The 14,461-nt window shown below is 38.6% G+C and overlaps 1 protein-coding gene across 6 annotated transcripts in view; it reads left to right on the forward strand.

Moving 5' to 3' along the window:
• The window catches only part of LOC121920925 (core histone macro-H2A.1), a 71,608-nt gene that overhangs the window by 18,119 nt on the left and 39,028 nt on the right, over positions 1–14,461 (forward strand). For all 6 annotated transcript variants that reach the window (XR_006101801.1, XR_006101802.1, XM_042448223.1 and 3 more), the window contains exon 2: positions 2,698–2,907. Coding sequence is in view for 4 of the 6 variants with exons in the window: in XM_042448223.1 (XP_042304157.1) it covers positions 2,736–2,907 (172 nt within the window). In the remaining 2 variants the exon portion in view is untranslated. The remainder of the gene's footprint in view (positions 1–2,697; positions 2,908–14,461) is intronic.

Consider the following 14,461-nt stretch of genomic DNA (forward strand, 5'->3'; position numbering starts at 1 on the left):
ACCTTTGAACATCTGTAGAATGCTTTGCTCTCATGGGAGGTAGCCCTACACATCTGTTACTAGTGGCTCAGTATGGCTCAGTATGCCAAGCAGCTTTTACAGGACGGTTATCATACATTTTTTGTAAAATGTTCAATGAAAGACAGATAATGTACTTATCAGTACAGTAAGCAAATCTACCCACTGCTAGAAAGAACAAATCTAGAAACAATTCTGCAATAAATGGCATTTTTGTACAAACAAACCAAGGGAATGGGAATGATGCTGGTATATAGGAATTCCAGGTAAGTTTTACAGTTCAGTACAGTTTTTATAACCTTTCTTCATTGTAAATTAGTATTTGCTACTGTGTCATGTATCAATTAAAAAAAATAAAGGAATATTAATCAATTTGAACAATGTTAAGTTATCAGTTAAGAGCAATTTTTGTTTTTTAGTTTGGGGATTTGTTTTTCCCCTCCACCTGTGAAACTCATTTTATGAGATGTAAGAGAGACATGAAATGTGCTAAGATAGAATTACTGCTTCCACTTTGGCTATCTTCCTCCTCGTTTAACAACCACATAGGAAAAGCTCAGAGATTCTTGTCAAATTCTTGTATATCATAGTTCCTTTTGTGTTATTTTTTGTTTTTAAAGAAACCATCCATACACACACACACACACACACACACACATATATATATATCTGTTTGCACTCTGGGTCTCTCTCTCTGTCTCTCTCTCTCACTCACTCACTCTGTGTGTGTGTGTGTGTGTATTTTGATTGTATTCCTGTGCATACTTTTCTGGGACTGCATTTAATTGAAAACAGCCAGATTTTCATCTGAGTAAACATAAACAAAGCTGTACTGTCAAATTTATGATTCTGTCTTCTTACATATACCTTACGATGGTAGGCATCCACCATCTTGTAACAGATGATATTTGAATTATGTAAACTAGAAGCAACACCATTATCTCAGATGGGAAATTTTTCTGCTTGCGTATTCACATTGATGAGTACGGTAACCTTGAGTGCCCTTCCTCTGTTGGTATGGAGTCATATATTGTGTGAATCATCTGGAACCAGTAGGTCTTACCTATAGTGCATTCCTTATTTCTTTGTGACATTAATGGTGTTTTAGCTGATTGTGGGCTGTCTGTGTACTGGCCAGGTGGTCGGGTTTTTGAATGGAAATCTGGACTAAATAACCTTCAAGCACATTCCTTCTCTGTGAATAGTCACCAAAATAGCCATCTTAGGCATGGGACCGACCATCCAGACTCACAATGTCGTAACGGCGCCGTGACGTGCGGACGCTATGCGTCCAGCATTTCATAATGGTGCCGCCCATCTGTACAGGACGCCACCATTTTGACACCCTCGTCACGTGTGAGGGGTGAGGGGCGTCTAGAAGCGCTGCCCCTTGCACGTGATGAGGGTGTCCTTTCCCGTCTGTCTGGACCGGGCATTAGTTCTAGACTAAGATTCAGATTCCAGATTATTTCATTTGTAGGTCATGAAAATAGGTAATATGTCCTTTGATTTAATATGTCTGTTTTGATTAATTCACATCCAGTAGAAAGAGTAGTGAAGCAAGCCAATGTTCATGGTTAAAATCCTCACTCAGCCAAAAAATGTAATTGAATGATTTGTCCCAAGCATTCTTAGTTGAAGTTTTTTCTCAGGGTTCTTATGAAGATAAAATGGGATACAGCGATGTACAACCACCTTAGCAAAAAGAAATACAAATGGGTAATAAATATAGCTTCAGTGTTAAAAGTCAATATAATCAAAATAATATTATACAATGGCCCATGAATGTCTGCTGTAGTTTGGTTCCAGGACCCTGCGTAGATACTGTACCACAATTCCTGCATGCTCAAGACCCATTATATACAATGGCATAATAAAACAGTGTCCCTTATATAAAATGACAAAATCAAAGTTTCGTTTTTGGGGGGAAATTAGGAAGGAAATTTTCAAACTCTGGATGCAGAATCTGTGGATACAGAGGGCTGACTGTACTTATTTTTTCATGTATTTACCTATTTCATGTAAATTAATTTTCTATAATTTTGGAGGTACAAGGTAAGGACATAGATGAACTTCTAGTAATCCTGCCCAGTGACATCTTTGGGTTCAGTGGTTTTATCTAGGTCTGGATGGACATCCATTTACCTCTCTCATATGTCTGTCTTACTCATGAGGGCTAGAAACTAATCACATTTTCAGAGTCTGATCAATCATAGGCATAGGCTTAGTATTTTATATATTACTGTCATTAGAACAGCTTTTGGTGTTCTGTCTTTGAAAATTATTGCAGTATGTGGCAGTTGAGGCCTAAGTTCAATAAGGGTAGCAGATCCTGTCTCACCTTGGAAGCTATGCAGAGTCAGCCCTGGTTAGTACTTAGATGGGAGACCACCAGTGTATGCCAGGTGCTATAGGATACATTTCAGAGGAAGACTGGCAAAACTAACTGTGAGTATTCTTTGCCTAAGAAAACCCTATGACATTTGTGGGGTCTCTATTAGTTGATAGGTGGCTTGAAAGTACACAGATACACACATGTCGGAATTGGAACTGAAGTGTATTCAGAAATCTGTGGACCTGATTGTGTCAATGATACTTTGAAAGACTTAAAATCATTGTTCACCTTTTGTAAGTAATCATTATAGGTTTTGTCATGTCATTCTTTGTTCTTGTTCACAGTTTTTTCAGTCTGCTGACCAGCACCCACTTCAAAGAAGATGTCCAGCAGGGGTGGGAAGAAAAAATCAACAAAGACCTCTCGCTCAGCAAAGGCAGGGGTAATATTCCCTGTTGGACGAATGCTACGTTACATTAAGAAAGGCCATCCGAAGTACAGAATTGGGGTCGGTGCTCCAGTGTATATGGCAGCTGTACTTGAATACTTAACTGGTAAGTTTACATGAACAAGAGCCAAGAAACAGCAACAACAAAATAACATACGAGGAAGAAAAGCTTTTTATAAAGAAATGTTTAGTGTGAGAAGCATTAACTTCATAATGCACTTGAATCCAACACTTGAATCCTAATGACAGAGCTTACATCGTGGTTCAGATTTCTTTATGTAGGAATTATCCCACCAATGGTCTGAGCTGCTATAAACCCTCTTCTTTAAGTATCATTTATAGTGGATTTCTACTCAGATTAATAGGCTTTTGAGTGAGACTTTTGTGGTGCTAAATGAAGTGAGTATAGATAGAGTGTTGGCAATAAGAATCAGTCATATCCTAACTCTGTCATTCAATGCATGTATAGTGTCTCTTCTGATAGTCTGGGTTTATCCAAGAAAGGAAAAAGGAAAACACAGAGAATAAGAGAAATGGAAGAAGAGCAAACTAGCTTGGCTTAAAAGAAAAGAAAAACTCAGACAACTTGTTAACAGTTCTAAATTGTGTTGCCATTAAAAGTACAGTATACATCATTGCAAATATTTATAACGAAGTCTTGTTGTTTTCACCCAGATTAAATTAAATTTGAATCCATCTCTTTTTGCTTAACATGGCACTTAGTTAAGGTTGCAATATTATTTAACATTGGTAATGGATAGAACTTGGCCACCATACTTAATATGTGAGGCCCAAGAGGCTGACAACTACCAGCTGAGTTATGGCATGATATGATTCTCTTGGCACATCCCCAGCCATGAGGGGAGGGGCTCTTTGGGCTGGGGAAGCAGAGTTGTGCCTGGCTCTTTCCAGCAGCCATTACATACCCTGAAGGAAACAGAGAAGGAGATACTGGAGGCCTCATTGCTCAGTACTGGAGTGTATTAATGAACACTCAAGTGTGCTCTTAATAAGAACAAACAAATACAGTTGACTCTCAATTTTCGTGGGGATCCGTTCTGGACCCACCCACCCGCCCGCGAAAATGGAGGCTTGCACATATCCAAGCCCCATATGCTTGAATGGGGTGTGTGTCCATGAGTGTGCTCAGAGTACATGCCATAGGGTAGGGGCACCCCATTATAAACAACAGAAGTCACCCCTCATGAATATTCAAGGTCACGGATCCCAGATCTGCGTGTTAGGAGGGGCGACTATAGTGTTAAGAACTGAGTGTTAAGTACAGTCAGCCCTACTGATGTGAAAAGAGATAATAGCTAAATATGTGAAAGTGATTCTCTCACAGAGCAAGATAAAGTGTCCAGGCATAAAATGTTTAGCCTAAGCTTCCTGGGAGAAAAAGGGATTCGATAAGAGATGAAATTTCATCACCCTTTCACATTTGCAGGTATTCATAAAAAACAGTTTTAATACTTTAAGAATAGCAAAAATAATAAAAGTGGCCCTTTTAAAAAAAAAGCAAACAAGTGTGAAAAAGGTTGACTAAAATTAATGCAGATTTTGAGTGATCCATGTGAAGCGTCTTGTGAACCTTGATAGCACAGCTGTTTAAACCCAGGCACAGCTTAACACAGTGCATTTGCAGCAGGTGCGGCAAATCACACATGTATGACAGATTCACACACTAGGAATTAAGTTGGAAGAATCCAAAAGGAATCAAATCCCATATGTCGTTTGTTATATGTGAATTTACACTCAATTTTCTCCATATGGTAGCTGTTCTATTTGCTTTCCCACAGAGACATATATACATATTAAGGTATTATTTCCTAACATAGTATTTGTTTTTTTTTCTTCAGAATTTATATCCCTTCTTGCAATATAAATATATAATCAAGGTGCATAGATCCATTAGTATTAGTATACAGTAATTACTAAAAACAAAACAAAACACTCTTGCCTTAATAAATGTCCTCAAGAGTTGGGGGACTCTTCATGATTATTCAAAAATGTATCTAAAACTAAAACCTTTAGTGTTAGTACAACAGAAATATTAATTACCAATGGAAATTCCCTTTCAAATTAATTATTTACTTCAACAGACAATTATATTCTTTAAAGGAGGGTAGACTGTGCATTGAGCAGTTTAAAAGAACTGGGTATAATAACCAATTAATGAGAACGGTCCATGAATTTAGTTGAAAGCCCAGACATAACACGAGTAGTGTAATCTTCAGATCCCTGAAAATATGGCCCCAGGGACTGCAGGATACTGCTGCAGTGTTTTGCCTACAGAGGTCGTTTGCATCATTAGTGTGGTTGAAAATGGAGCTATGTGTAGGGTGTGGAGATGGGTGAAGCTCTGCAAGATTTTAGGCCTCATTGGGGATTTAGCAAGTCACAGACACCACTAACAAAGCTGAAAACCAATTGGGGACAAGGAGAAGGAAAGTGAAAATGAAATAGTCAACCACACCTTCTGCTCTGTTCAGCAATGAACAGGTATGACTTTGGAAGCAGCAGTTTTCCTCTGTGGACATCCATTTTCCTAATAACACACTTGGGAGATTGTACTGTCAAATGTTTAATGCTTTTGTTCATTTTGTGATTTTTGAGTCTATTTTTACCAGGTAATGTTGCTAAACTATACTGTAAAGGATTTGAAGGTTTGGACCAGGCGTTTGTACAGTCAGGGAAAAGAAAGATTTTTTTTTGAAAGTGGGTTTTTAAATAGGGATATTTAAAATCTAAATTGGATTTTGAAAAATATATATATATATTTTCCAAGCAGAAAACATAGAAACACATTAGACCTACAGTTCTGTAAAATATTAGTCTAAATGGAACCAGGGCTTCTACCAGATAAATTGAGTTAAAGGAGATTTTTCTATGTAAATCTTGGTCTTTCTCATCTATTTTGGTTATCACTAACTAGCAAACAAAAGCATTTTTTTAATCATTTACATTTTCAATACATGGATTTAAAAGGGGGGGACTGTATGCATTTCCTGTTATCCAAATTAACATCTATGACCTTTTCTTTATTTTTCTTGAGCTTGCATTGTATTGTGATCTCACCAGCTGAATCTTGATATGCAGTCTTATCAATTTCAAATTTCTCCTGAAAATAAAAACCACACGCTTCTATCATTGCAATCACTGCAGAGCTATGATGTTACATATTTTAAATTCTAGTTTTATGAAATAGCCTGTGTGGAGCATTCTTTAGAAAACACAACTAGTAACTGAGATGTAATACAAGTATCATTAATGAGAAACATATGGTCCCAATTAAATAAATGATTTGCTCACTTCTCCAAGCTAATATGTTGAGCAAGAAAAGAATAAAATGGAGCATGAAGGCCGCCTTTTGAAGGAAACAAAAAATACCATGGGAATTTGTAAACATTATTTGCAATCCCAGCTAGATTATCCCCAAGGAAGATATAAAGAGAGCTGAGAAAAAGGGTTTCATTGCCTTTAATTAGTTCAGTTCTGGGGAACTGAGATTTTTAAAAAAACAAACAACCCAACTCTATATTTTTCTGCCTACTTTTAAAAAATGAGTTTAAAAAGTGATATTATTATTTGTCTAATTTCTTCAGTGTCAGTATACATTTAACATTGCATCATTATAGAAAGTTAACTAAATTCTAAATGTGCTTTTCTAGTATTATTCATCCTTTATTTGAAATACTGTGTCAGTTCAATATTCATTAAAGTGGCTGAAGGGAACAAGCCAGTATACCTGTTCATGAGTCTTTCAGGACGCAGGTAGAACCCCACTTCCATCTGATGGTTAATACCTCCATAACCCATCATATATGTCCCATATTTGTGGGAGCATATGGGCCTGCATTTTCTTGCGTGCTGTGGATTGTACTGACAATTAAGGTGTTGCAGGATTTCATTGAAGCTCAAGAAACTCCCAATGAACACAGAACACTTACAGATTTCCCTGAATTACAATTTCCTATTTTACCACTGAAAAGAACACAACTGATTTTGGGCTTGTGTACACTTGTCCAAACCCTGGACTCAACCTGTGTCCATCCACTACAATCTATTGTAGATGTACTGCCTGATTTGCAATGGACCTTCTGCCCCTTAATCCACTTTTTAAAACCTTTCAAATTACTCTGGATTTTCCTAGGGAAATCTGGAGTTTCCTGAGTGTGGACAGCAGGGATTGCACAGGATTTGGTGGAGTGGCAAGTGTCACCACCTTTAAAGAGCCACTGCTGCCTTCCACCTGCTCCCCAGCTGAGCCCAGTCACTTATGGGGAATGGAAAAAGATTCCCCCCCCCCACTGCTCCAGGTCCTCCACTTCTACCGCCTTCACAGGCAAGCAGCCCCCTGGGCAGAGTGTTGCTGTCAACACGCAGCTGGTGTCAGAATGGGGCGCCCAGCTATGTGATCGAAAAGGAGGTGGCTCTACCACTTCCTCATTGTTCACATGTCTGGGCACCCTGTTCTGGCCTCACCAGAAGCAACAACACCAGGAAGGCTCTTCCACCAAGGAGCTGCTTTAGTGACTAGCGAGGCAGTGTCATCAACATCAGTGGCCCTGAGCAGGACAGGACACCAGTTGTCCATCTGGACAACAAGGTGGTTTTGTCTCACCATCATGTCAAGTGGTAGATCTGGGGCACTCAAGTGGTAGAGCTGGGGCTGCTCCAGAGCGGAATACTTCAAGCTGCACCTGGGTTTTTTCGACTTTGTCTTTTGTCTGTCAGGGTGATCTCTCAGAGTGCTTGATCTGAAGCTAAATGAAGGGTGGTAATCATTAATCTGTAACAAAGAAAAAGTCAAAGCTAAAGTTCATCACGCTGCATGACACTGAGGGATTTGTGTTCTGTAACAGAAGATGAATCTTCTCTTGTTATGAAAAGTGTAAAACCAGAGGCCAAAGCATTTGTATTAATGGTAAAACTAGGGCTACATGAGTCTAACATTCCAAGCTAACTTCATATACCCCTTGCAAGTATTTCCCTTTTTTGGTGTTGTACTGTTACGTAAAACAGAAATACCAAATTCCAGGAGTTATTACAAGAATCTGTTGCATTTAACAGCAACAGAGCTTTAGATCCTGAGGTCCTGTGACCAAAGGCATACAAAAGCTTAAGCTTTTATCCTAGCAAAATTTACATTTTTTTCCCCACTGGTGTATGTCACTGCCTAGCATCATATCCATATCCACTGTCTCTGGATGTTATAACACCTCTTTGCTTGCAAGGAGAAGGGCACACTGCAGACCTTAAACAGAGGCTGTTGCCCTGCAGCTGCATGGGGACATCTTGAGTTAGAATCATAGAATTGGAAGAGACCACAAGGGCCATCCAGTCCAACCCCCTGTCATGCAGGAAATCACAATCAAAGCATCCCTGACAGATGGCCATCCAGCCTCTGTTCAAAGACCTCCAAGGAAGGAGACTCCACTACACTCCGAGGAAGAGTGTTTCACTGTTGAAGACACCATACTGTCAAGACGTTCCTCCTAATGTTTAGGTGGAATCTCTTTTCCTGGAGCTTGCATCCATTGTTCCTGGTTCTGTTCTCTGGAGCAGCAGAAAACAAGCTTGCCCCCTCCTCAATATGACATCCCTTCAAGTATTTAAATAGGGTTATCATATCACCTCGTAACCTTCTCTGCTCCAGGCTAAACATCCCCAGCTCCCTCAGTCTTTCCTCATAGGGCATGGTTTCCAGACCCTTCACCATTTTAAATCATATAAAGTGTATTGACTTAATTACTTTTGACCAGATAATAAGCAAAGAACAGCTTTGATTTTGTTCCCACTAAGCATCTGGAGCAGTCTTTGTGTGTCTTTCTGTTTTGTTCCATTTCAAACTAGATTGGGAAAGAAGGAAGAGGGGGAGTGTCATCTAATAAACTGTTTTCTTCTGATCTTTCATTTTTCATCTGACATCTCATGTCAGACATACAGCAACCTGATCAGGGAAAACCTCTTTCTTACGTTTCCATCGTTTCATAGATAGTTCTCCTGAGAATTATTTTTGCCTGAACAAACCATCTTTTCTGTAAATATCCTTTAAAAGCACATCCGTGTGTTGAGTAGAAAGTACATCATATCAAAAACACTTAATATTATTCCTAAATAGCCCAGGAGGAGAGCTTGAACAAGGCTGGGGAAAATGTGCCAACCCTAATCACGTTGCAGCCAATAAAGTTAAATAGAACCAATCATAATTTAGTACCACCTGGTTGTCGTTGATAAACTCTTTGAACCAGCCCATGCGTTAAGATACGCAGAGAAGATTTTTTTCTATCTCCCAGAAAAATATGTATTTAGTAGGAATGTAAATAACATTCCTACAGGCTCTTTTCCAAGGTCCATGATTATTCGTACGTCATATATTGAGACATTTTTCATTCAATATGTACAGGGTCTAGAATTGGTTCATCAAGAAATTCATGCAGCTTTAATTGTACTGCCGTTTTTTTACTGTTTTAAAAAATCATTTTTAACTGTAAGTGTTATCGGTAATTTTAATTCCATTTTATACTAGGTACTATGTTTTTGATTAGTAAGTTGCCTTGAGTCCCTGTTCTGGGGAAGAGACAGTGTGTAAATAAAGATGATAACGATAACAATGTCCCCTTCATAGTTGTCTTCTAGCAAAAGGCAAAGCCCTTCCTGTTCTAGCAAGTGTTGATTGTGGTGTTTCTGTGCTCTACCACATTGCTTTGTTGACTTGCAGCTTTGTGTTTTAACTTGCTGCTGTTTGCGTAATTTGAGACAGTGCCTCCAATTCTGAGATATTTTTGGTCAAAGACTGTAAATAAACATTGATTGATTGAAACAGTGCTTTTGGTATGAGGTGGTTTTATTTTAATTTTTTTGCATATTTTTGTGAATGTTTTTTGTTTTGTTTTGTTTGCATGGAATATGGAAAGATGGAATTGGGTCCAAATATCAGGGCATGGTATGAGAGCCCAGATGTCCCAAGAGTTCACTCCCCCTTTATTATACAGTGCAAACGAACCTTGTCTGAACAACATGTTCCTGCAAAGTGTTATGTTGACTGAACTGCTTTCACCTTTTTTTCTCTTCAGTTTCTCTGAGTATTAAGGAAGATGGAGATAGCAGACAGCTAGAGCCTTGGATGGCACTATAATTTTTAATCCCTTTACCATGCTATGAAAATGTGTTTTTTTAAAAAAGTACCTTCTTACATCCACCACTTAGTGAGCTTGGGAGTAGGATGGAAAGCAGGGCTGCATTTGAGGGTGTGTGTGTAGGCATGCATGAGAGAGAGAGAAATGGGTGTGAGTGAGCTGTTCAAACTGGCCCAGGAAAGAGATAGATCTAAGTTTAGATTGGGGTGAGAAGACTGTAGAAGACTAGAAGCGTGTATTAACTCTTCTGGAGACCTTGCATCTACTCCAAATATATATATTTTGGTCCCCAGGCATTCCCAAACACCCTCTACGGTACGTGGGAAATGTTTGGGGGTCTTCCTGGGCAACTAGAAGGCATTTCAGGATATTTTAGGGCAAACTGTTTTTGGGGGAAAAAAATTGGATTTTTTTTTTACTCTTGGGAAGCCCAGGGTGTATGTGCGCCCCAGATATGGTGGAAATGCCCTCCATACTTCCAAGAGATTATTTTTGGGCATTTGAAGCAAAAAAGGTCTACAAGACTAAAGGGCACATCTTTTGACCCCTGGGAGGGAGGCTGGAGACTACAAAACAAGCATGGGGGCTGCATGCTGTCTGTCTGATCTAGATCATTTTACACTACAGAATTATAGAACTACAGTTTCACTTTAATGGCTCTGGCTGCATCCTATTGAATCCTGAGGTTTGTAGTTTGGTCAGAGGTAACAAAGGAGCTCTCTGGTTGAGAATTCAACCAGAGAAATATACCTCACTAAACAGTAAACCCCATTTTTCCATAAGATGGAGCCAAGACAATTAAAAGTGGGCCCATAGCGCTATAATTGCACAGTGTGAAAGGGCCTGCCGTTTGTGTGTGTTGCTGCATCTGTTATTTCCAAAGGACAGTCTGTTATTATTTCCTTCCTTCCTTCCTTCCTTCCTTCCTTCCTTCCTTCCTTCAAAACACGCTGCAGAAATAATCCAGTTTGAGACTGCTTCAGCTGCCCTGTCTCAGTGCTAGGGAATCCTGGGAATTTCAGTTTGTTGTGGCACCAGAGCCCTCTGACAGAAGTTAAATGTTTCACAGAACTACAGTTCCCAGAATTCCCTAGGTTTCAAACTGCATTATTTCTGCAGTGTGTTTTTAGACCCTTCCTGGTCTGCACAACATGACCTAGCAAGCTGAATCCACTTCACCAAATAGCTTGTGCTCTGTCATATATATGATGCAGCGACACCATTTTCTGCAGTCTTGTAACTGTAACAAAATCAGATTTATTGCATTGTTGACGGAGGTCCATAAGCAGTTGGTAAGATGTGTTTCTATCAGCCTGCTGTATTGGGCTGTGCTTGTGTTAACAGCTTCTTTTGTTATGTAGAAAATTATATGCTACAGTTTCAGATATAAAATAAGAGAATGCATTGTGTCAATGAAGTCACCATGACCACCATTCAAGGGACAGAATAGGAAATATGTGACATTTATGGCTATGTGTTTCTGCTACAGCAGGAATAACCATAAAAACATATATGGCTTATCAATGCACATTTTTGAAAAATACCAAAGAGTTTTTCTCTTTAATAGATTGTGGAAAAATAAATGGTATCTACTTCCAAGTATTATAAATATGCTGAATATTACACAGTTTCTCCTTTTGATTTGATTCTTGTGTTTAGTTCATGTATTCTTGAAGCCTGAAGTGTCACTACCTGGATAGAAAACATGAATTGAGGCATGGCCCAGTGGAACATGGCTGACTTGCATATTTAGTTCTGTATCGTAGTCTACTTTTAGTATTGTTACTGTGATCACATTAAAGTGTCAAAGTAAGCTTATTGTACATTCTTTGCAAATCATTTTCTTTATACTACAGTAAATACAAATTCTAAAATTTAATTGTTCAGGAGAACTGAAGAAGAGAATGATTTTCCACTTGCGTTTCCTTGTGTCTTTTTGGCCGGTGTGGGGGAGGAATCACAATTTGTTGTCAACATATTTTCGGTTAGGAAATAACAGTGCCATAACAGTTAGGAAAGCAAGGGATCTAAGAAGATGATTTCCTAAAGTTGTTGTTGTTGTTGTTATTATTATTATTATTATTATTATTATTATTAACCTTTATTTATAAAGCACAGTAAATTTACACAGCGCTTGTACATAAAGTGTCCGCAAACTATGTGCTCCATGAGTCACAGGATTCTGTTCCACCTGGAATAATTCTAGAGAATAAAAAAGAGAAATAATTTCTGACATTTAGTGTAGCCCAGCACCACAAACCAACAGTGAACTGATCTGTGAGTCGATCCCAAGATTTGTTTAATTTGCATATGCTGCATTTACCCTCTTTATTTGTATACCTTGTTATTTTACTAGGATTTCAGTCCCATTTACTTAGATCATTCCAGCCATAAAACATTTTTAAAGGAAGACAGGGCCCACAGTACTTGGGGATATACTTTAAAGGAAACAGAAATGAAACTGGTGGGAATTGCTGAGAATAGACTGGCTTACATAAGAAAACAATACCACAACAAACAGGGATGGAGTGAAGTTTATAAAACAGCAGGTGATGTATAAGGCATTCTTCCTCCCCTACTCCCACCCCCACAAAGGTATTTTGATTTACATTGTTACACAGTTAGAAAAGCCAAGGAGGGAGGGATAAACCTTGAAATGTCTGCGTTGTCCATTAACATATTTCCCACCATGGGATTTTATTGCCAGTCCATGCATTTGGTAAAATTTAAACCAGGATTCCCCCGCACCCACCCCATGCCTCCTGTTCTTGAATTCCAGAGCCCTAATTCCCTCTCAGGGATTGTAGGGACTTTGAGGCTTTGTTCTTGTGCTTTATGACATCACCAGAAACCCTGAGTGGAGTTTCAGATACTCCCAACTAGTCATTGACCTGCTGCTTAATCATGATTCATTCTCAGTATGGAGACCTGTCCCAAACCACTTACAGAGTGCCTGAAAAATAAGACCTCCTCCAGTCAGAATGTTTAGCCATTCTTTCCAAATACTCATGGCATTGCCTGTCAGAATTCATTATATGGAACTGTTATTCCACGTTTTTCTTGTCATGAAAATGAATGAATAAGTAAATAAATAACTAGAGGTATACGACAGTACAGTAGACCCTTGGTATCTGCTGGGGTTTGGTTCTAGCACACCCTGTGGATATCAAAATCTGTGGGTGCTCAAATCCCATTGCATACAATGGCATAGTAATATGGTCAAGATTGGCTTATTGGAGTGTGTGTGTGTGTATATATATAATCTGAATATTTTCAAGCTCTGGGTGCTTAGATCCATGGATATGGAAGGGCCACGATAATGTTTGCTTCTTAAGCATAATTTTTGATGCATGGTTTTCTTTTAAAAAGACAGTGGCTGTAGCCTATAAAAATCATAAAAAATAATTCTCCTCTAAAATCATTTGATTTTTCCTATAAAATGATGATTTTTCCTTTAAAAATTCTTTAATTCAAAGCAGAACATAATTCTGAGGTTCTGAATGATGTTATTTATAGATTTTAGAAAAGTGGGGACATACAGGTTTTGAAACAATAAAAAATCCATTTCAGTGACAGTATCCTTTGAAACATGCGGCGTATTTTCTGCACCTAGTTAGACATTTGATGTGTTGAATATGCATTGTGAGCCTTAGTACAGGGCCCAGTTTGACTAAAACACACACACACACACACACACACACACACACACACACAGAGAGAGAGAGAGAGAAAAGCTATATATAAATCTTTTTTTATTAAGCCATTAATGTTTGTTTTTACATGAAGAGACCAAAAAATCACACAACCAAAATTGAAATAACATTCTTTTGGCTTATCCTATAAGATACTATCATTTAACTTATCATATCATATGTCCTTATCTTCCCATAATTTTGTGACTCTTTTCCATTTCTCTTCATATTGCTGTGTAGATCTGTTATTGTTGAGTATTGATAAGATATCCAATGTAGCTAACTCATTCAGTTTCATTGTCCATTCATTTAGAGCTGGTACGGTATTAGATTTCCAATATTTGGCGTATGTCAAATGGGCAGCAGTAATCATGTATAACGGTACACTCACTTCATCTTCACATTTAGATTGAGTATAAAAAATTAAAGTCTAAGCCCTAGAAATTAAACTTTCCCTAAATTATTCAGTAGAGGACATTTCCAAAAGTGATGTGGGCTGTATTAATTGTAAAGCAAATACAAGTTCTAGCTGTTTCTATATTTATGAGTTTGATCTCATTTATATCCTGCCTTTCTCCCAAGTGGGACTTAAAAAACTATACTCGGGACCCATACAGACAGGGCAAAATAAAGCTGCTTCGGGTCACTTTGGAGCTAAGCTGTTTAAGTGATGCATGCGTCCTAGCTCCAACTGCCTGCCTGAACGAAGAAAAAGCCCTCCTTCCGACCACCATCTTGAGGGGGAGAGAGGCAGGCTAGCTCCAACTGCCTGCCTGAACGAAGAAAAAGCCCTCCTTCCGACCACCATCTTGAGGGGGAGAGAGGC

This window comes from Sceloporus undulatus, chromosome 2 (assembly GCF_019175285.1).
Source record: "Sceloporus undulatus isolate JIND9_A2432 ecotype Alabama chromosome 2, SceUnd_v1.1, whole genome shotgun sequence".
NCBI lineage: Eukaryota > Metazoa > Chordata > Lepidosauria > Squamata > Phrynosomatidae > Sceloporus > Sceloporus undulatus.